This window comes from Lepisma saccharinum, chromosome 24 (genome assembly GCF_977018435.1).
Source record: "Lepisma saccharinum chromosome 24, izLepSacc3.1, whole genome shotgun sequence".
Lineage (NCBI taxonomy): Eukaryota > Metazoa > Arthropoda > Insecta > Zygentoma > Lepismatidae > Lepisma > Lepisma saccharinum.
Genome location: NC_139252.1, coordinates 56,895,128 through 56,919,567, shown reverse-complemented (window position 1 = coordinate 56,919,567; position 24,440 = coordinate 56,895,128). Strand labels below are relative to the sequence as shown.

General features: G+C 38.4%; 1 protein-coding gene across 4 annotated transcripts in view; it reads right to left on the bottom strand.

The window, feature by feature from the left end:
- Positions 1 to 11,960: 11,960 nt before the first annotated feature.
- LOC145978214 (putative RNA-binding protein Luc7-like 1) overlaps positions 11,961 to 24,440 on the bottom strand; it is a 57,877-nt gene continuing 45,397 nt past the window's right edge. For 3 of the 4 annotated variants that reach the window (XM_083110669.1, XM_083110672.1, XM_083110671.1), the window contains 4 exons: positions 21,675 to 21,887; positions 15,463 to 15,713; positions 14,247 to 14,369; positions 11,961 to 13,001 (listed from right to left, as the gene is read on the bottom strand). In XM_083110669.1, coding sequence (XP_082966795.1) covers positions 12,902 to 13,001; positions 14,247 to 14,369; positions 15,463 to 15,713; positions 21,675 to 21,887 — 687 coding nt within the window. In that variant the 3' untranslated portion in view covers positions 11,961 to 12,901. The remainder of the gene's footprint in view (positions 13,002 to 14,246; positions 14,370 to 15,462; positions 15,714 to 21,674; positions 21,888 to 24,440) is intronic. The other variant, XM_083110670.1, reaches the window with a different exon arrangement.

Here is a 24,440-nt window from a genome sequence, read left to right as displayed (position 1 = left end):
AACGCTTCTGCAGTGCTTTTATCCCAGTCTCATAAAACTTTCCTCAAGGCTTGTAAAATAGTCACCCACAGCACTGATGATGTCATCATCACACTGATAATGCACACTGCCCAAAGCTTTTTTCAGTTAGGGAATATATGAAAGTCTGATGAAGCAACATCGGGTGAATAAGGGGGATGTTCCAACAATTCGAACCCACAATCACGGATGGTTGCCATCGCAACAAGCGATGTGTGAACACGTGCATTGTCCTGATGCAGAATCACCCCTTTAGAGAGCTTTCCCCGTCGCTTAGTCTTCATAACACCCCGTATTTGCCTCACCAGGGAAGCATAATGCTCTCCTGTCATGGTGTTTCCCTATCGGAGATGATCGACCAACAAAACACCCTTAGAGTCCCAGAAGACTGTCGTCATCACTTTCCCAGCAGAGGGACCGGACTTTGCCTTCTTTGGGGTGGGGGAGCCAGGGTGTTTCCACTGTTTTGATGCCTGTTTTGGCTCCGGTACATAGTGATGAGACCAAGTTTCGTCAACAGTCACAAGTCGTTCAACAAATCCGTCTGGATCGGCCTGGAACAGCTCAAGATTTCGTTCTGAAATCATGCGTCTTGTCAACTTTTGTTCACTTGTCAGAAGTTTTGGAACCCAACGCGAAGAAACCTTTTTCATCCCCAACTGGTCATCCACAATGCGCTCCACTGTTCTATTCGGACATCTTCAGTTCCTCTGCATATATGGCATAGTCACACGTCTGTCTGCAAGAATAATCTTGTGCACTTTCTCTACATTTTCTTGTCACCATCTCCACTGGCCTGCCTGGGCAAGGGCCATCTTCCACACTCACTCTCCCCTCCCCCCTTAAATTCAACTATCCATCTCTTGACTGTGGCAGAGGATGGAGCATCCTCTCCTAATGTTGTCAGCATATCCTCATGGATTTCCTTGGGACTAAACCTCTTTTCCAACAGATAATTTATCACTGCTCGTCAGGCACGTATCCAGAGGGGGGGCTTAGGGGGCTCGAGCCCCCCCGAAAGTTTTAGGTTTACACTAGATAAAATGAGGTTTTTGGTTTCTTGTGGTGTGAAATAAAATAATGTGACAATAATTTAAGGAAATAAATGATTATCGAGGCAAGACGGAGAATGTTCCGTAACCCTGTTATTGATAATATCACGTATCCAAGATGGGGCACAGGGGGCTCGACCCTATCCCCAGGAAATTTTTCAGTTTACGTTAGATAAAATTAGGGTTTTTGGCTTCTTGAATAATGTGAAAATAATGTAAGGAGAGAAATAATTATCGAGGCAAGACGGAGCATGTTTATAACCCTGTTATTGTTAATAGCACGTATCCAAGGTGGAGATGAGGTTGCTCGAGCCCCCTCTCAGGAAATTTTTCAATTTACACTAGATAAAATTAGATTTTTGCCGTCTTGAATAATGTACAGATAATAAATTTATAAATCTGAGAGAAATAATTATCGAGACAAGACGGAGAGCTTTCTATAACCTTATTATTGTCAATAGCACGTATCCAAGGTGGGAATCAGGAGGCTCGAGACCCCCTTCAGGATTTTTTTCTGTTTACACTAGATAAAATTAGGATTTTGGCTTCTTGAATAATGTGATGATAATTTGGGAGAAATAATTATCGAGACAAGACGGAGAATGTTCTATAACCCTGTTATTGTTAATAGCACGTATCCTAGGTGGGGTTCAGGTTGCTCGAGCTCCCCCCCCCCCAGGAAATTTTCTATTTTATACTAGATAAAATTAGGTTTTTGGCTTTTTGAATAATGTGACGATGATTTAAGGAGATAGAAAATTATCGAGGCAAGACAGAGAATGTTCTATAGCCCTGTTGTTGATAATATTGCACGTAAACTTTTATTACACTTTCGGTGTTGTCGCAGCTCACTTGAGCACTATGTAGAGACTTGTCAGCATTTGAAAGCTGCACAACAAAGGTAGCGCCACACGTAGGGCAATTCGTTGTAATTTCTAATCTCTGAAAGGTGGGAGAGGGTACGTTCTTGAATGAGAGGAGGAGTCAACTACTGGCAATATTAACGAATCATTTTATCTGCGGAACGTTCTAGAATATAATGAGCATATAAATTCGCGGATTCAATTTTTCGGTTGATCTGTACAAAGAATCGGTTAATGAGATTTCAGAGGTAAGACAATTCATACAGTCGATTGGTGATCATATCAGTCAGCGTCCTCTGGTTGCTTTATAAGATATATCGATTCGAAAATGAAGACATTGACGACAGCAGAACTTCCGGGGCCTCAGAGTAGTGCTAGCTCGGTTCGAGGGCCGAACAGATCAAGGCCTCTCTCTCTCTGAAGTGAATATTTCAGCAGTACCGGATATTGGAGTGGTTTATTAAAACAGAAATAAGCTGCATAGATCAACTGAAAATCAAAGTTTTGAGTGATGATTTAGTTTTGCCAGAACTAAATTTCGTATATGCAGTCCGAGAATTTCATGGTAAAAAAAAAAAACTTTTGTTTAAGCCTACTGGGTTCGAAACACATTCAAACACTTAACTACCATAAAGAGACAGCAGAAAATTTTATGAATGTCGAGAAGAGAAAGGAAGATGTTGCATATGTAGACATTTTAGGCGGAAATTGCAGGCTCTACCAGGACCCAAATCAGGGCTCTACCAACTGAGCCACCTACCCATCCTTCACTTCAACCGATTTTTCGTTAAAATGTCTACATAGTACATGTCCTGTGTAGTATATCAAATCGTAAGGTGTTGCCTGTATAGTGAACAAGCACAGAAAATATAGGAGAGCGAAGAAAACTGAGGGGCATTCCCACCTGTTGAGGAGAATTTTTTTTCTGTGGTCAACAAGAGCTACTACTTCGAGGTGACAATGACAGTGGCCTAATAAGGGAGATTTCACACCGTGTCGCCTGAGGATTTCACAAGTCGAAATTAGGTTTGTGTGGCCTTTTGTGTCGCTACAGTGTGAAACGTTGCTGTTGATTGGCCCATTCCAATCGACATGTATTGCGTGTCCCTTCAGTCTGAAACCTTCCTAAGTCTTGAAAATCCAAGTCACAAGGATGGAAAATTAGGGCCTTGTTAAGGTTAGGCGTGAAGGCAGGCAGACGACAGCACCCCAAAGGATCATATCCAAACCTGCAGGAAGAACGCATCTTACTTCAATCTCCGATACGGAATGATAAAAACTTCTGGTGAGTTGATTTAAAAAAAAAATATGTCCGAGATAAAGAGTGGCGTGCCCAGGATTTTCGGAAGGGAGAGGGGTTACGCATACTATTTTTGGTGGTCAGTCCTGATTTTGCCATTTTTTTCCCTGTCTTTGACGTTCAAATGGGGTTATAACTTCACCAACCCTCCCTTGGGCACGTCACTGGAGATAAATGAGTAAGCATTTGATCATACTGGGAAACGAAACATTAGATGTGTTGGGAACGGAAGGGTTTTCACTGTGCATTAATTGTTTCGTGATCCACCTGTATTCGAGTAGACTTCCTTTATTTCGTGCCGATATATGACAAGACAGCGGAAGCTGTGACAGGCATTTTTGAACACTTGTGAGTGCTAAGGCCTGAATCTGAATAATTTGGTGGGTTTTGGCTTTTATAAGAGGTGCAAACATGGGAGGACAAGACACGTTAGTGGTGTTCAGGTTCGAATCAGAGAGAAATACTCGAGAACTGTCTGCGTCCAGTTTGCAAACCACAGTTTGAATCTCGCGTTGTCGAGTGGATTGTCCATCCCGTGCATATGTGTAACAGCTTCGTAAAAAGACTCAAAGACACCATAGATGTTTTTATGCCAGATGAGAAGAAATGGACCAACACACATCCTGAGATGGTTCCGACACACAATGTTAATGCATGGAAACAGAGGAGTCGAGTCGTAAAAAATGGTCCGATTTCACGTTCTGATTAAAATGACAGCCTTACAGTGGCGACGATTTAAGGGATAGCTTCTCCCCATTTTTTATTTTCTTGCCTCAACATTATGGCCTCTTAATGTTAAGCCTTGTTCTACCAAGAGAAAGTAAACTTTCCTTGCAACGCCCTCTGCACCCCCCCCCCCCCCCCCGTTTTGGAAACCAATTGCCACCACCGATCTTGAACATACAATTGTGAGGTTCTTACTATACCTCTTAGAAAAATGGCGTTGAGCCCCCCCCCGAAAGGAATTCCTGGATACGTGCCTGCTGCTCGTCTCTCTTCTTTCTTAATTTTTCTGACGTTACGCACTTAGCACACTTGTAGCTCCTGCAAAGACGAATAGGATGGCTCGAACTTGACACCACTTTGCATACACACTTAAAAAAAATTGCTATTTCAAATCCCCAAATTATATTCAGATTGAACTATGGGATCCCTATCAGGCTCACTACTTATGGGACACCCCTCGTAAAAGAAATACAAATTCAAACAATTGTATACTTACCTCTAACCCTTCATATTTCCTTTCATATGCAGCGTTCTTGTTGTAGCATAGAACCTAAAAATCTGTTAACAAGAATATTCTCTTTTATCGTCATCTATTTTAACCATTCTAACACGAGAGAGCACCTCTTCAGTTGAAAAATATTATTTTTGCCAGCGATTGGAATCGAATCTATAACTGAACTGAAACTGTCTCCAAATCCAGTGTGCTAACCTACTACTCTACAATTCCCCTTGAATTCTATAAATTTCGGAATATTTGTTACTATTTCTATTTCCTAAGCAGAGGGGGCAATATTTGTGTGAATTATAGGGTTTTATACCAGCTCTACGGAGGCTACTTTTGTGTTTTCTGTTTCTAACTTGATTATCTTCTTTGCATAGGACTGTTATGTTGTTCCATTGAACTTTACCAGATTCATTTCATGCATGTTATGGCTATTTTCAACTTTTCTAATTATTTCTTTGATGTGTTTTTTTGAATTTATCTATCCTCTTATCTAACATATTTTATATAAATGATGCATTTGCTTGACAAGTCTAGTTTAACTTCACATTTTAATAAAAAAAAGAATGAATGAGATTGTGAATTAGCATGATGTAACATTGTGATACTGCATCAATCAATACACAAGATATTACTTATTTACGAGAACCATGAACTTTTTTTTAAAGAATTGTTCAAACTAGTTGGTGTTTTATCAGTTTTTGCTGACATCTGTAAAAAAATGTGGTATGTAACAGTCATTTCATTATTTTTATATGAAGGTACAATTTCTATAACTGGTTTCATAAAGTACAGTAGAGCGTCGATTATCCGAACGTCGGTCAACCGAACGACCGCTTAACCGAACTGTGTACTCGCTCACTTTCAGATATCTGTAATGAAAAAAGTACGTGACTTAGCTGCTCGTAAGCGTGTAGGCTTGCTTAGACAGACCAAAATAAAGGATTTTTTTAAACGTTAATTTTGTGTACTGTGTGTATTGTTCATGCAAAATGCGTATGTAATATGTACATATTTTTGTTTAATAAACTGTACCACATACTATATATTCCTACTAAAGTTGCCTTTGTACGTTACTTTGTAATACATACTTAAAGAGATGCCTGTTTTTATGAATAAATTTACTGTACAGTACTTCTTTTTGGCAAATAAACATGTACAGTTCGATTATCCGAACAAACCAGTTTTCCGAACACCCATGTCCCCCAATTACTTCGGATAATCGACGCTCTACTGTAAATGCCAAAATACAGTTTTCCTAAGGCAAAACCTGATTTTATTTCCAATCACTAGAATATTAGTTACTTTATAAGAGGATTACTAAAACTGTTGTGGACATATGTTGCTTGAATAAGACAACTGTGTGATTATAATTGACAAAGTTGTCACACATGGAACCTTTGATGCACACCCTCAGATTCAGTGGTGCTCCAAAAATTATATATTTCACACATATAATTTCATTTCAGTTAGTAATTTTATTGTAAGGGTGTTGAGGAACAACTTAAAATTCAAATACTGATTTTTTTAAGGGGGCAATGCTATTATGTGGGAAAATATGACTACTATCGGATTAAAAATTACAGATACTCGGACTAATTAAAAATTAACCAGTAGACCTACATAAAAACGAGTTACATCAAAATTTAGCTTATTGAATTCTGCGTTAATCAATGCTAACCAAACTTTTTTTCGAGTTTGCCTTATATTTTTTACCATTTTGAGAACAAAATGAGTGCAGGTTTTTTTTGAGTTTTGGAAACGATCGCTCTTTGAAAATCTATAAATGAGAAACGAGTTGTCCGATCATGATGGAATTTTAGTATGGTGCAGGCAGAAAGGTTTCAAACACAATTCTTAATTTTCACAATTTTGCGAAATACAAATACAATATTGATCTTGTTTTGAAGCTCTTTGCATCCGTTTTTAAAATGCATTATGATTGTAAATTCACATTGGGAAACCGATTTTATAGATTTTTGTTCAGCGGAGTTAAGCTGTACGCGGAACGTGGCAACACCGCTTGCATTGACTCGCGGTGACAGTCTGCAGTTTCCAAGGTGCAACGGACAAGAGTCATATTATATCTGTACTTATTACTACTACTTCAGACTAGCAAGCGCACATGCACCCATGCACTGATATTTCATCGATGAATTGGGCACCCCAAAAGATGAACTCATTACACCTACGACAAAAACCATACAAATACAGTTAAAAAATATTGTGCAAATGTTTCTAATTTCTTTATAACTAGCTTAAGAATTGCATGAAATGATTACTGGTAATAATATGTTTAAATTTTGTGTTTTTCAATGTCATCTCTTGTGTTTTATCTAATGATTGATTAAATCAAGTACTGAACATTATCGGAGAGCAAAACAGACTGAAATGTTAACATTATCACAAAAATCTATCTTCCATCTTTTTCTGCATTTGACATATTTCTTCTGAAATGTTACGTGAAGGGAAGGGAAGGGCAGGCGGGGTAAATCTCTGGAAACATGTATGAACAAATTGAATTGGGGCGAACATTTTAAAAACTGTCCAAAATATGCACTTAACATCCCCACTTACACCCCCAGCCCTTGAAGGGAAAAATCCTGGATAAACCCCTGCAGTAGGATCTATGAGTATTACCGTGCAAATTGTCCATCACCATCTTCATGCACTTTATTTGCCCAAATAAGAGCTTCAAGCTGTTGACAACGTCTGCACCAACATTAACAGAAAATATAAATAGTCGTGGACAATTTGCACGGTTATACTCATGGATCCCACTGTATGAATAGATTGGCACATTAGTATGTTAAAGGAAGAGAAAGATAATTAAAAATCTTAACAAATTAAAGGATAATGTATGTGGGAACCTTTATTTGTCTTTGACAATACAATCACATTGAAAAATTAACCATTTGACATCAACTTGTGTCAAGTACCTGCAACCACTAGACGACTACAAGTGCCGGTGAACAGCTACAGAATGAAAAACTTTGTGTACAAGGGTTGTTCAAGGTTGACCGGGATTTTCGTACGTAAAAAATCTATGAATAGCCGGATCATGATGAAACGTGCGGGTGACGTAATGTATTCCTTCGCGAGTAACTAGCACCCGGCATGACGTATTTCGCGCATGCGCAGCAGTAGCAGCAAACATGGCGGCAAGCAGTGTGTCTGTGGCTGTGGAGCAGCGGTGTGTAATCAAATTTCTCGTGAAGGAGAAAGTGAAACCAGCTGAGATTTTCAGACGATTGCAAGCACAGTATGGTGAACAAACGATGTCGCGGACAAGAGTGTACGAATGGTGTGAGCAGTTTCGCGAAGGACGGGAGCTGGTGACAAATGAAGCGCATGGACACATTCGGCCGACTGCAGTCACACTAGTGAATATCGCACGTGTTGAGCAAATGATTCTTGAGAACCGGCGAGTAACAGTGCGGGATATTGCTACCGAGGTGAATATCAGTGTCGGGAGTGTTGAGATAATCATTCACGACCACTTCCGCTTCCGCAAAATCTGTGCAAAGTGGGTTCCCCGCCAGCTGACATTCGATCAGAAGTGGACACGCAGGACGGTCTGTGAACAGCTTCTGAATCGGTTTCGAGCAGAAGGTGATGAATTGTTGCAATCCATCATCACGTGTGATGAAACATGGTTGCACAATTCAACCCCAGAGACCAAAAGACGCAGCATGGAGTGACGGCATAAAGATTCCCCGCCCACCAAGAAAAGCAAAACGCAGCCGTCCGCTAGAAAGATCATGGCAAGTGTCTTCTGGGACACGAAGGGCGTTATCCATGTGGATTTTCTGGACAAAGGGAGCACGATTAATGCCCAGTATTACTCCACATTGTTGAGTGGTGCTGTACGAAAGTCCATTCGCAAGAAAAGACCTGGGATGTTGTCTGGAAATGTCATTCTTCTCCATGACAATGCCCGCCCTCACACAGCCAATGCGACAACAACAACTCTGGCCGACATGTGCTGGGAAGTTCTGCCCCATCCCCCCTACAGTCCGGATTTAGCCCCCAGTGATTATCATTTGTTTGCACCCCTTAAAGACCATCTGGGAGGGAAGAAATTCACGACAGACGAAGCACTGCGGAGCGATGTCCTCCAGTGGCTACGACAACAACCAAGTTCTTTCTACGCCAAAGGAATTCGGGAGCTGCCAGAACGATGGCAACGGTGCCTCGGCGCGCACGGAGAATACTTTGAAAAACTGACATAGTTTGGTGTTTCTTCTGCTACCTATTTCCTCTGCAGAAATAAAAGTCCCGGTCAACCTTGAACGACCCTTGTACAATGTGCAACATCAAGGGCTTACAGCCGTTATTTATTAAAAACACTTTCCGCACGAACTGAATATCGATAGCAGTCGGGGTCATCATGTTTGGCTCCCACTATTACAACAGCTCAAACCCATTGTGCGCAGCAGACGAAATGGCTACACCAGCACCCATAGCGGTAGTAGAGGAAACAACAACAGGAACTGGTAGTCAACCTAACAGTAGAGCATCGAGTTCCCAGATGGATGGTGGCAGAGGCCACCAAAATTAATAGAACATTTACAAGTAAGTTTCGCGGGTATATCTTTAGTAACTCGCTTAAGTCTTATTTTATTTTGTTAATGGCTTGAAAGTCATTAATTTGTTCAACGATTTGATATATTATAAACAACTTTATAAGAATAGAGAAGCATTCTTAGCTCTTGATAAAGATGTGTAATATGTCGCAACGTTGAGCAAATTAAAGGCTTTTACCACGAAAGAAATAATACAATTATTATTTATAATATTTGCATACAGTTTAATGGAATGTGTGCTATCTAAAGTTCCATTGAATGAGAATAAACTTGAATCGGTGATATTTGGAATGGTTTCCAAAAGAGCTCTAGATTGTATTCAGTCTCTTGGCAGCTATGTACCTAACTTTATTTAATCCCTTTAGTTCTAACTAGAACAAAAGTCCTTGCCAGCATGTGAAAGAAGTTTTTTTTCTTGTCGCAGAAGTTATTAGGGCTGAACTGATACCACTTTGTACTGATACCCATACAAATGACATTGCTCTTAAAGATACCCACCAATACATACACCGATACTTGAGAATTGTAACAAAAGTTGTCCACTAATATTAGTGGGCGAGTATTCCAATAAGCATAAATTTTCCAGTTTTGCTTTAAAATATTCAAGAATTAAATCAGAAAAAAATTTACCTACGGCGCAGAAGGAATAGCTTGGCAGCGACGTCATCTCCCATCTTTACCTATCCTCCCAGAAGCGAAGGCTCATTCGCTAGAGCAGATGAGAAGGTGATGTGCAAACCAATCGAAAGCATTCCGAGAGGGATGATGCAGGCATCCAAACCCCCACACTGCTACATTTAGTCTTTCGAAACAAACCGCAGCTATGAGCGAGTGATTGTTTTGTTTTCTTTGTTAGCGAGTTTTTTTATTGCAGCTATGAGCGAGTGATTGTTTTGTTTTCTTTGTTAGCGAGTTTTTTTTGTTGTTTTGTCATTGTTGTACAATGAGCGGTGGCGTAAAGAAAGGCAAGTCCTTGCACAGTGATGCAAGATAATTAAATGTGTATAAGTACTTTGATTGCGATGAAAACAAAACAACAGATGTTCACAGAATGTCTGTGGCGACAAGTGTCAGTGAAAGATCTGTGTGGAGAATTTTGAAAGACAAAAGTGTTGCGAGTGCGAGCGGGGAAACCTTTTTTCAACGCCGGGCAAAAACCGACCAAATGCCCAGCAACGTGTCACAAATCTGGATTCTTTTGATGAAGCAGTCGTGCGTTGAACAATCCACGATAGGCATTGTTCTCACCGTAGATAAACTGATGAAGGAACTGCAAGAAAATATTAATTTTAAGGGTTTGCCTTGGTCCTTGCGTATGTTCCTACGAAAATTAGGGTTCAGATTTAAAAAGCACAGCGTAGGCAGCAGGAAGCTACTCCTTGAACGAAACAGCATCGTTGCTTTGCAGCAATCATTTTTGAGTGAAGTTTTCTGCACTCTCCTGTTTTGACTTGCCTTACGCAATAATATATAACATGTTCTTTCAGCAATTGTTTAATTCATTAATGTTAATGTTTCTACTATTATTTACTTATTTATCATTTTATTATTATTATTATTTTGATGATTTCATCTAGCAGTGCTAACATTAAATTGAAGATTGGTAGTTTGCACCGCGATCTTTACTGCTCGTACTCTTACTTATGCCATGATTTCTTTCATAGCAGTTGGCAACGCTGACTTAGCAGGGAGTGACGTCACTGCCAGGCTATTCCTTCCCGGCTGTAATAAAGATTAGTTTTGGCATGTACTTTGTTCTCAAGCTTTCACCACATCATGTGGCTTCCTCAGGAGATAGGACAAGTATAGTAAAGATTAAGACATTGGAAGGTAAGTTTAAAGGGCAAAAAGATTGTCAGTCAGTTGCCAGCCAGAGTTGGAGTAGGAAGGAGTGAAAGGGCACTGCTTTGTCTTTTATCAACTTTTTATCTTTTTACCCTTTAAACTTACCTTCCAATGTCTTAATCTTTACTATATTTGGCCTATCTCCTGAGGAAGCCAAATGAAGTGGTGAAAGCTTGAGAACAAAGTAAGTACATGCCAAAACTCCTCTTTATTACTTAGTGAAATGATTAATATGTATTCTCAAAAAAATTTAAGAATACAAAACTTCTTGTACTTACGTTTAGGTGAGTATCTATTTTCTTCGAACGACGTTTCGGGAAACTACTGTCCCCCTTCCTCAGGTTCTTTTGTTAGGCTATCTGAAATACTCCATAGCCACGTCAATTCTCGTGAAAAACAAGGAAAAAGGATATGGGTATGACTTTGGTGAAGGAAGAATTTGGAAAATTTTGCTAACACTGTTAAAACTCCCATCCCCCCATGACTGTTTAAAACCACAACAATAAAAATCTTTCTCAGTCTAAAAGAACCATTTCAAATTAAAAAAAAAGTGCAAGACATTTCACTTCCCCATATTGACTTCAGGATGACTCCTCTCTGAATAATAATAAAATAATTAAGACAAACATCATTCGGAGAAAATAGATACTCACCTAAACGTAAGTACAAGAAGTTTTGTATTCTTAAATGTTTTTGAGAATACATATTAATCTGAAAAAGTTAGTAATCCACACAACCATAAGTTATGAATTAGTGAAATGAGGGCATGTGGTGAAGGTTATGCCTTATCAAAAAAATTACCTGTTATGCAAACACACAATACAATTTTTTCACACAATATTGGTACAAAAATTGAAACTTCACATTTTGCATAATTTCTAAAATAATTAAAACTGCAAAAGTAATGCATGGGGATTTACGCTGACACTGCGAAAGAACAGAATGCCAGAAAGGTATCGGGCGATGCAGATACATCAGTATAAGATTAACTCTAGTGTTTATTTATATTATTTGTAAGATCGTAGATTACACAGATAACTTGAAAAGGTTTAAGCAACGACAACTGTGTTAAAAGATAATTTTTTATTGAAAAAAAGCATCAGACTGTACACTTGTATATCAGATAGTTATAAAACTATCTATGTTGATCATAAATAAGATTAAAACAAATGTATACAACAAAATCCCTATTACCTTAAACTTACACTTTGATTGAAGAAAAAAAATATTCACATTGTCATTTACTTGGTTTCCATGCAACATCTAGAATTTACAACAAAAATGTGTGAATTAATAACCAACCGTCTGGTCTCGAAGCAAGCTAAAGAATGCTCACGGCAGATGTAAACAATGTCAAGAATTTGCCACAAGTTCATACAATGGAGATCAAGACTTACTTTTCTACCTTGCTCACAAGAAAACTTGAAAAGGGGTTCCTACTGCAGCATACATTGCTGTTTGCCTAATCTTACGAGAAATCTCAAAATACTGGAACATGAAAACAACACACAAATGGGAAGAGCATGCACCATGTGCAGTATCGTCTGAAGCTGAAAAGTCCTTGGACAAATATATTTATGTAATATATAGAATACTTGATAATGCACACACTGCAACATGAAAATTTATATTACAAACCTAACCATAACTGTACATATGCCACCTAATGTAAGTAACAGAATGCTGTGTCTATATATATATATGTATGTGTGTGTTTTAGACCTACATGTCACTTTTTGCATTTATTTTCCATTTATTTCCAAGCATTAAAGAAACAAAAATCTACAACATGCTTCATAACAGAATATGTACGGCTTATACAAAAAGGCTGCGAAACCTAGATAACTTGTGCACACTGATTGATATGTGCCCAAAGAACAATAATGGGGGAGTTTGCCTGTGATGCTTGCTGCAGCCTCTGTTCTCTAGTGGACTACAGCACATAATTAAAAATTATATTGTAACAACATTTTTATGCCAATTAATTTTAAATTTACTTTCCACGGGTTTCAGTATGTTTCCTCCTTCACTCCTTCCCTCTCTTCTGTTGGAACTTTAGCCTCGCCGTCTCCATTCTCCTCAGTGTGTTTGTGATTCTGGGAAGGCTCTCTGTAAAGATAAGTACGGAGAATTTGTAAAAAAAAAAAAAAAATCAAACATTTTATCATTTGATGCATTCTCAGGGCATGGATCGAAATTAGATTTAACAAAAAAAACATCAAATACTGACCCATTTAATTATAAATAAATAATTTATCATTAATTTTGCATTTTTAAGTAAAACTGGAATTTCTCTTTAAAAAAATATAAGGGACGAGTCAATAAAAATGTATTGGTATCAAATTCACTAACTACACAAAATAAACATATTCCTTCTAATAGCACATATTTTTGGTAAATAAAAAAGCAACATTCCGGTACAAAAACAAAGTCAATTTCAGATTCAAAAGCGGTAAATAGAATGACATTTTGGTTTTAAAAATTTAAATATAATCCCAAATTTGATTTATAAACTGCACTTACTACACAAAATAAACATATTCCTTCTAATAGCACATTTATGTCGTTACCAGAATATTAAGTTTATTCCTGTATAAAGGGGTCAATTGTTTATTGTCAAAAATTTACAGCAAATTAATCAATTTTCCGTAAATTGCTTAACTCACAGGATAATAGTGACTTCAGAAAGTGTCACGTCGGTACATAAACTCTAAATTTCGCGTTTAAGAGTTTATTTTGCATTATTTCGTGACAAAACAGGGTAGGAAAATGAACCCCACACCTTTCAGAAACATGAAAAATTAACATTACAATGTTTTATTTCACATTTAGTGTTTTCGTCAAAAACGAAATATGCATGCCTCTATCAATCACCCATATTAACAAAGCTGCACTGGTCTAGTTGGTAGGGCATATCTGACTACCATGAGGGGGACCTGAGGTTATTCCCTGGGTGGTTGATTCAAGGTTGAAATTTTTCTACCTTGTGGCCATGTCCCTGCATAAAGTAGCTCTGGGGTTCACCCAGCATAAAAAAAATGGGTACCTGGGGGTAAAGGTGAACAGAGAATCATGATGATCACATCACATCCAATAATTGCTGTGATCGAGAATGAGTGGAAGCCCTACCTCCACATATGGCATGGAAACAAAAAAAACAACATATATTGGCAAATACTTCTTGTATGTGCGACAATGTGTATCTCGAGTCTATAAACATAAAAATGATGTATCTCGTGTGTAATACATTCTCAACTGAGACAGTTAATTACTACAGGTAACATTACATTTTCCTTTTCATTAGTGAAAAAAATAAAAGGCTCACTGACAGAATCATGGTTACACATAAATTACCTTTCTTTCTTCTCTCTGTCATGTCTATCCCTCTTCTCCTTTGACCTAGATCTCTTTCTGTCACCAGAATGTGACCTGTGAGGATGTGATCTGTGCTGACTGTGGCTTCGAGATCTGTGCGACCTACGAGTACAAAAAATATTCATTGCACCCATTGCATTGACATTTTTAATGATACAGCCATGTACAGTTCTAGGCTGTATCAATCCTATTGAAAAAAAATGAGTTGTGTCTGTGACTGTACTTGAAGACCCTTATAGCACCAAAGCATACTGAATACGTAACTTCAAAGGAGCTATCGGTAAAAAAACTGAATTATTTTCTCAATAAGGTAATGGGCCTGTGGGATATAAGCCAAACCTACTAACTGAGGTTCCCAGTCATTTTTGCCAAAGCAAATTACCTGACTGTTCCAGGTTTAAGTTTCCAGGCCATTTTATAATGCCATAACACATTAACATCTAAATGTTATCTTAAACCTGGCATGCTAATAAAATGAATGACTTATTTAACAAGAGTTCCAAAATCAAGGAAACACATGCCATAATTCACTTCCCGCACGAGCTGAACATCGATAGCGGGCAGGCACACCACACCTGGATTTCCCTACTACAACAGTTAACACCGGGAAATAGCAGCAGACGACATGGGCGCAGACGTAGAGTTAACAACAGCGCACCTAGAGGCGACCAGAGAACTACAAACAAAAGATGCATGCCAGGCAACAGTACAGCGAGTTCCAATGAGGATGGTGGCAGTGGCCACTGAAATTAATAGAACAAAGAAGAAAAAACAGTTTCGCGGATAAAGTGAGTACTAGTTTCTCCATATTTAATAGTTCTAAATACAGAAAAATAAAACAAACATTTTTACTAGGGCTGAGCTGATAAAAATCCTTCAAAAATTGTAACAATTAACAGTGATAAATGTTAATATGTAAATATTCCACTGCAGTTATATCAATTTACGACAGTTTTGATTTAAAGTACTCAAGAATTACATTAAAATATCTGCCATTTCATCACAGAATGCATTTTTTCACACAATACTGGTGCAAAACAAGACAATTTGAATTTCCCACAATATTCAGGATAATTAGACACCTGTCCACTAAAGGTTAAGATTGTCTACAAAAATCAACAAGCCATAAAAATATTTTCTGCAAGAAACACGGAACTGTTACAATTTCTTTAAAATAGTGAAAGAATAAGCTTACACAAACCTTGATCCATGAGACTTGCTACGTGATCTTGAGTCACGACGCTTCGACCGTGAACGTGATCGTTTATGACTCCTGCTTCTGCTTCGACTTCGGCTCCGGGTCCTACGGTGGGATCGAGAACGACTGCGTCGCCCTCTGTACCGCTCGCGGCCTCTGTCCTTCTCACGTTCCCTTTCTCGCTCCTCTCTCTCTTTATCACGTTCCTTCTCTTCCTTCCTTCTCCTCTTCCTGTCTTCCACAGTTTGCTAAAAACAAGACAATAGAAGGTGAATCCAATGAAATTTTCAATTATCTTCCATTTTAAAAAATACAATGCATGCACAAAGACAAGAAAATGTCAGTACCCTTTATGCTTTTCCTTCATCAATGATGACAAAGTAAACCTGATGAAATCCTACATCAGCTAAGAGTGAAAATTTACTTGAGTATGACAACAATGATTCTTCGAAAATCTAGAAAAAATTCCTGCATGTAAAGCACTGAATTATGAAGTAAATTATAAAAATACAGGGTGTCCATAAATTATTCATTAGATAACAGATCAAAATATATTTAGTGTAAAAAGGTTTTGGCATCTCTCATTGAACGTAGTTCTCCTTATTGATAATCATCTACGGTGACACCCTGAGTAACGTTCACAATATCAAAACTATTGAGGAATTCACTCTTAATTGTTGCCTTATGTCCACTATAATTGATGCCCCGGCCTAGTCAATCCTGGTCCAATTTCACCAAGCCTGTAACTTTCTTATGAAACCAGCCGAGAGAGGAAGGTGAAACTTGTTTTAAACTTACAATCATTGCAAGCAAAGAACAATTTATTTTCCAAAATATTTCCACTCCTAAGTTGATTTCCATGCCTTTCCAAGTTTCCCAGGTCAGAGAATCCTGACTTCTATATTTAACTATGCATAATGAAAATGTGATATCACAAATTTCACAGGATCAACTATCAGTATTCAGCTGGTATTACCTTGTAATTTAAAATCTCTCGAGATTTACAAATCAAAGACTATTGGCTCACTTTTGGAGATTCTGCATGTGTAGAATTCACACTATTTAGAGATGATGTCTAGTTTTGAAATTGGGTATGAAGTGTGGTTCTAGCAAATCATATTCTATTTACCACTGATACTTGTAACACAGATTACTTACCAGTGACATGTTCATCAATATATATGCCTGTAATTATAAATAATGAATGAGGTTTGAAGTTGTAAGTTTTGTGTAGGCATGTTAAAATAGTAAATATATCCTATTAATTTAAAATGGAATACTGTATTCATAATTCCTTTTAAAGAAAGGTAAAATACTGTATAGTTAATTACAAAAGTACAATTTTGCGGGAACTGTTTTCTTGCAGGATATATCAGTTTGTGGGGGGAAAAATCCCAAAATATTATGTAGTATGTCTCCCATGAACTGAAAGTGAATATTCTGAGACAATGCATCGTGAAATAGTGAAATCTTTCCATATTTGTACATTCTGCACTATCGTTGAGGAGTGTACCTGAAGTGCATCATTAGATGTGTCTTAGTTTGGTGCAAAACTGAAACGTATCCTTTACATCCCAATATATGCTAAGTTTGAACTCTAATACGGTTGATAAGGTGCACAATTTATTTTTCTGAATTCCCTACATAATAGAATGATAAGTACTTGCATTTTATATTTCTCTTTCCCTTTACGTTAACTGTGATAAGGATAAAATGCTTGAAATGAATGCAGAGAATCCTCCATCCCTTGCTCAGGACCCCTATATTGCTATGAGGCTGGTATAAATGCTCATAAATTTCACCCTAAAGTCTGAATCACGAACCTTCCCACCCTCTGTAAACAAACAGTCTCACTTCGAGTAACGTATCACTCCGCGTCAGCTGTTCATGGTCATCATATGCTGTTCACTCGCATTTCACCTGAATACGTTACATGAAAAAACAAAAAAACCTATTCCTATTTTTTATGACATCCCTTCACATTGAAGCATAAGAAATTTTCGAAGTGTGATTAAATACGTGTTCTTGTTGAAGCTTGAAGTACAGGTATGAATATATTTTAGACTTCAAAAAATTAATTTATCTGACACTGGGTTAACAGGTCCCTTCTCGCTTAGTATGAAGGGGCCAAAGTAAAACTAAGAGAGCGAGAGAGTAGATTCAGTAAATTCAAACCTTTTAGTTTTATTGCTACCCCTCCATCAAGCTATTGCCCAACATTGTTGACATGCAGAGAATTGCTTTTCTCCTTTGTCCAACAATGTACCGCCAGTTTTAGCAGAAACTAGACAAAGACAAGCCAAAAGATAAAAAAATAGATTGTTTATCTCAGTTCATTTCTCTCTTGAACACTGAAAAAAAAAGTGTCAATAAGAATTAACATTATTTATGCAAGGGAAAAATATCTACTTACTTTAATCCAATAGTGGCCGCGGTGGCTCAGTCGGTAACGCGTCTGACCACCATGCTCAAGGTCCCGGGTTCGATCCCCGGCCGGTTCAAATCCGGAAACTTTTCTAACGATGGAAGCGGCCCCGGCGCCCACCCAGCGTCGAATAACATGGGTACCTGGGGGAAACCCTGGGGGGTAAAGGCGGTCAGGGGCGTGATGCTGATCACATCACCCCCACTCATGACCGGATCAAGAAAGTGTGGGGCGTTACCCCCACACCCCCTATATGCCTTCATGGCGTGGTGCTAAGCACAGGGGAGCACTTTACCTTTACATTTTTTTACCTTTACTTTAATCCAATGGGAGAGGTTCGATGCCTGTCAGATCTTCATCACAACTCTCTTCCGATTCAATTAACTTTGATAATGAATCTTTCTATATTTAAATTGTCTGTCATGTTGTCCACTTCCCATAATTTCCGCTCTTCGGTTTCAATGACATGCTGTGTCGGCCCAGTTACATGCCGAAATCTGAGACATGGCAATCTTAGTCAGTCTCTTGACCTCGTTGAACTTGAAGGTCTTGTTTTTTGCACGCAACGTACCCTTTGACCTGAACCCATATAATTTTAATGGGATTCAGGTTGCAATGGTAAGATGGTGGTAGACGCAACACTGTGTGCCCGGCTCTCTTCGTCATTTCATCTACAACGTATTTGTCATAGCTTGGCTTCATACATGACACGTGATCCAAAAGTTCCGCCTTGAGCATGTCAGCTGGAAGTACAACACCTTTTTTGCTCAGCCAAGTTAATACGTCAGCCTTCTTCCAAGCAGTGGTTGGCAACTTTTCGCATTTCACACTGGGATAGGTAGCATTATCCAGCACAACAACACTGTTCGGGTCAAGTTTTGGCAGAATAGATGAAAACCATTCCTCAAAAACATCATTGTTCATTTCTTCGTGGTAGTCACCTGTAGTCTTGGACACAAAAATTAGCTGTGCGCCATCCACGAACCCACTTCCACTTCAACATGAACAATGATGAGCCTCTTGCCTTTTCCTGACTGTTGCTTCAGTCTGGTTGACAGTCCTTCGAGAAAAGCTTTCTTCCTGGAGGTGACAGTGCTATCGTGCCTTGCCTTGCTCACAGTGTACCCTGCGTATACCCACGTCTCAGCCAAGTAATAAATGTTCTTACCTTGCTTTCGCAGTTCCCTTATAGACCGGAGGTATTTTCGGCACCAAACAACAATATCGTCCCTGTCAATGAGTGCTGTCTGCCGACTTCGCTTCCCATAAACGAACCCAACGTCCGACAAGAGGCGATTTAACGTGGACGTGCTAAAATTAGAGAGAGCCTCATCGTTATTAACATCCACCAATACCTTCCACACGGTGGGTAGTTCTTGAATAAAAAAATAGGAATGCACTTTGCACTGTATTGCGCTTATTTCAAAATCGGTGTACTTGTTCACACGAGCAACAACTTGTTTCTTCCTGGGAGTCACAACTTCACCGGTCGTTTTCAGTTCTCTCAACGCACCGAAAACAGAAGATGCCGACACACCACTGCCCTCTGATACCAACTTCACCATCTCCTTCACTGTTTTATCAAGATGCCACCGTCAGAATGTTGCATAAACGTTCAGAACAATCTGCTTCTCGCCACTTTTCAATGGCTGTCCTTGCTGACGTTTCTGAAAGAAACTCTGAGAACACAGACCTTCCTGCACGCATGGAAGTCGCCATATTTGAAACTGGCGCTACTTTCTTGCCGCTCACATGATCAGTTGTAATTTATACAATCATTCGTATTATTATTATAAGCAGAAACCTTTAATGAAAAGCTATTGTAAAATTCAAATTCTGGGATAATTTACACATTTTTCTAGCATTGGCAAGCTTTTTTAAAACAAACTACATGTGGCGGAAGAAATCCTCAATACCTTCGCACTAAGTCAGCGAGGAAACTGAAGTGGTGTGGCAAATGTCGGCACATGATAATTTGATTTCATGTTGTCAGTGAGGGTGCTGTGGGGTGAAGGGACACAGAGGGGCTGACCATAGCAGATGTGTTCACCATTGATTGCGACCCTCATGACTGCAGACCTCACAAACACCCTCACACTCTGTAAGACTTGTGGGGGTGCAGGAGGGCGAAGGCAGACTGTGAGGGTGAGATGAGGGCAAGATGCAAGAGGGGGATGGGTGGAGGTGGATTTAAAATGAACACTTTTGCTCTAGAAAGAAGAAAAATGGTAATATTTTTTAAAAAAAACCTGCAAATATGCATTTTATTTTATATGTCGGGTGCAATAAAATGTAACTGCCTCTTACAGTCTTCTTCCCCCACTTAACTTTAGAGACGTTGAAGCATGTTGTAATGTGTGACATTGAGGTGTAGATCCCCCCACACTGTGACACACACTTTATGTCATTAGTTACTGAGACGATGAATACGATTCAAAAACTTAGTTCATCAAATTAAATCTATCAGCTTACTTATGTGCAATACTAATAATAAATCATAACACTTTCAAACCCCAAATGAATTTAATCAATAAACCGTGGTTTTAAAAACATCCTTTATCTCAATGTGTCATCGCATTCCCTAGCAAAGGTTATTTTTAGCCTAAGACAACAGAAGAAGAATCATTTGGTACTGAACTGTCACACCCGGTAGGGGATAAGATATACATTTTGTTCGTTATTTTTTATATTTGACGACTTTATCTTCCACATTTGGCTAATCATCTCTTCTTGCACTCAGCCACCCAGTAGCCAAGAGTATATTTAATTGTTCTTTTTAAGCTACGTATTAAATTAACTTCCAACAAGTGATAGGGCCTCCTTAAGTGAAACATTGCTATAACGCGTCCGTTGACAAATAGAACGTCTTTACACCTTGTAGGCTACGTAGATAATTTTATTATCATAAGTTGGTACACGTGCTTATGTTTACAGAAGGTCTTAAGTTCTATGATTCTCACTTTAGTCAATATACAGGGTGGTCCATATTTACATTTTTTTTTTGTAATTTTGGAGAGTAGGTTATTCAAACACTTTCATTTAATTGTTCCAATGAATTATGGTGTTGGTGACTTGTCAAAATTACGTTATGTTGTGGATGCATTCATTACTAGTGCTACAATGACATATTAATCAGCTTCATTCCAGAAATAAGGCAGCCTGGTTTTACACACCAACCAGAACCCTTTGACATTTCCCCTGTGGCCTCATTTCCAGATTCGGCAATATCAATCGGCCATCCACATCACCAGATCTAGGACTACTTCCTGATTGCTGAACTTGGGGGAAATATCCAGAGGGAGATGGGAGGCCATTCTGGAGGTTTTGCTGCACTGCGATATGGAGAGTACAGCTACAAGAGCCCAACAGGTGGTGCCTATCTATGGGTTGTTGTATTCAAATGATGAGCATTGCTGTGAACTCCTGTTTCTTGGTTATGCATTACCCATGGTGTTTAATAAATGAACTTGTTCCGTTCCTAGACATGTCCATTTGAAATGAGTCACATCACTTGCATTACAGAAACTATAACAATGGAGATTGTACAGAAGCGTTGGAATATGCTATAATGTCCCTCCATACATAGCCATGGAATTCAGTCAGCTTCTCACCAAAAGCATCAGGAGTTAACCAAGGATGATAAAGCCAGACAAATTTGAAAAGTGGAGCATATGTGTAAAATTGGTATGTTGAATGACATGTTGTCAAAACCAACAAGTTCATTTCAAGCCAAGAGTTTTTTCCATGCACAGAATTTCATTGATACCTATGTGTTATCACTCACCTCTAATTCTGCTAGCTTCTCACGAATCTTGATAAATCCCAAGTGTAGTTTCCCGCCAAAGTGATCTGCAAGTCTACGGTCATTGTCATGGATGCCAAGGTAAGCCGAGCAAACCTCGCACACCCTCAACTTCTGCTGCTGGTAACTGCTAGCTGGCATGGAATTGCGGTATTCCTGCTCTGCTGCAGCCTTCTTCTTTCTCAAATCTTCCACCTGTAAAGGTATCTCTTATGTAGAAAATGTAAGATCCTACCAATCTCTTGTAGGAGATTTTTACATGTCAAATATCAACAATCATTTGTTTATATTAATCTTACAAATCAAACACACCAATTTCCTTTCTTTTTTTTTTTTAAATAGAGTACAGAAGATCTTAATTGTAGTGACAATTGTAGTGACATGTACCCAAGGGACAATGGATGACTGGTTTTACAAAGGTTAATTAAGTTTTAGTCAAACATTCTATTGATACACAACTTTTCCAATATAGGGATATTTTGCTAAATCTTATTCTACTGCAGTGAAAAAATTATTATAACAGTGCTAAAGAAGATAACACTTTTCATATTTTAAAACTAGGGCTAGGATTTTGATGAAATTGGGCTAGGATTTTGATGAAATTGCATCTTTTTTTCTGGTGAATAAGAAACCCAAATCTTTTAATATTTATATGTTTCATGTCGTGCTGAAACTTTTAAGCACTATTTGTTGGGGCATTTTTTTTGCATTTTTTGCCATTATGGGTTGTATAAGTCATTTTTTGGCATTTTAAGTCATTTTTTGGTCATTTTTTTTTATTTTCTTAGTTTTCCAGAGCACTTTGTACGCTGCTAGTGCATGGGCAGCATTAACGTGAAAGGATTAAGATGAATAAATATCCTATTTTTTCATATCTTCCCTAGACAATTTAAAATATATGAAACTGCAGCTACCTTCCATCCGTCTCAGAAGAAAATAAACAACACGAATATAACAATTTCCTTACAATGAAATTCAATTGTTAGAAGTTCAAAACAGCTCGCAATTTTGCCCCAGGAGAAGAAAGTTGTTGCCCTGCCTAATCTTATCTTCTAATCTGCTCAGACCAATTGTTGTGTTCCTTGAAAGTGAATGGATGGAACGTGTGATCTGGCCATTGTCGAAGTTCCTGTTTATTGCGAGAATTTACTTTGGTGCAGTGTTCAGTAGAGCAGGTTTTCGAAGCATTGGACAAGATGCCAAAAACCAAGCAAAGTACACAGTACAAATTAAAACAGTTTGTGTCCCAGTATGGTGAAAATACGTTCAGTACGGACGGATCAGTATTATTCTGTCAGCTTTGTGGTGTAAGAGTTGCTGCGGAAAAGAAATTCACGGTGGAGCAACATGTCAACCGCGAGAAATACAAGGCAGCTCTGAAGCAAATTCAAGATCAGAAGAGGACGGTGCAATTGTTAATGGGTGAGTGTTCCTCCAAATCCTCTGTTATTTCTGAAGAACTGTGCGACGCTTTTATTTCTGCTGACATTCCTCTAAGTAAACTAAATAATCCTAAACTTCGAGCATTTTTGGAAAAACATACTGGGAAACAAGGGCGCCGACTTTCCAAAATTTCTGTGGGTGCATATCAATGGCGGTTAGATCTGTAATTATCAAGTATTGTATACTTTAAACAACTCGCATGCACAATGATTGCAAGAGGCAATGATATTATCAACACGTTACTAAAAGAAAATACCACATTCATACAAATTAAAATGGAAAAATCTTCATAAATGCAAATAATTTTAATTGTATTGCAGAATGAACTATGCAAGGATTTTGTTGTGAACAGAAACTACAAAATGACTAACTTTATGTACCAAATAATAATAATAATAATCATGACATGTTAACTTTCAATATAAAACACATTCCTTCTTACATCATTTGCACTTCTGAATTTGTTTGCAATTTTGGTAATGTCAATATTTTTAGTCATTTCTTTATGAACATGCAAAATTGCCAAATCATTCAATATTATTTGGGTCATTGTTGACCGCAAAATCGTTTTTAATCGTCTAAGTGCTGAAAATGACCGCTCAGAGGTACAAGGTGTAACAGGTATAGTTAAAATCACCCGTACAAACTTCACAAATTCTGTGATCATTTCATGCATGGGACCACTGTTTTCTCTACTTGAAATATTTGTAATGTCTGACAAGTTGGCCACTTTTTCTTTGTTCGTTCTGCACACATCTAGAAACATGTCCCTGTCCAATGTTAGCTTGTCTTTATCAAAGTCTGTCCCATCTCAATGTTTTAATTGCTTATTATTTTTTGATAATGGCAAGTGAGAAATATTTATTTTATTTTGTTTTTGTTGCGGCGCACCCACAAGATTATTTATGTGGGTGCTCGAGCCCCGGAGCACCCACATAGTCGGCGCGCATGCTGGGAAATCGATACCAGATTCTTCCACGCTAAGGAAAAATTATGTCAAGAAATGCTACAACCAAACAATGGATCAAATTCGGCAGAAAATTCATGGTAAAAAAATATGGGTGTCAATTGACGAAAGTACCAACTCACTCGGACGGTACATTGCAAATGTAGTGATTGGTACGATGCAGGAATCCGAGTCTACTCAAGTGTTTCTAATAAATTGTGAATGTCTAGAAAAAGTGAATTATTCAACGATCAGCAAAGTTTTCAATAACGCGATGCAGTTATTGTGGACCAACGGCATTCAATATGACAAGGTGTTGCTTTTATTAACAGATGCGGCACCGTACATGGTTAAAGCAG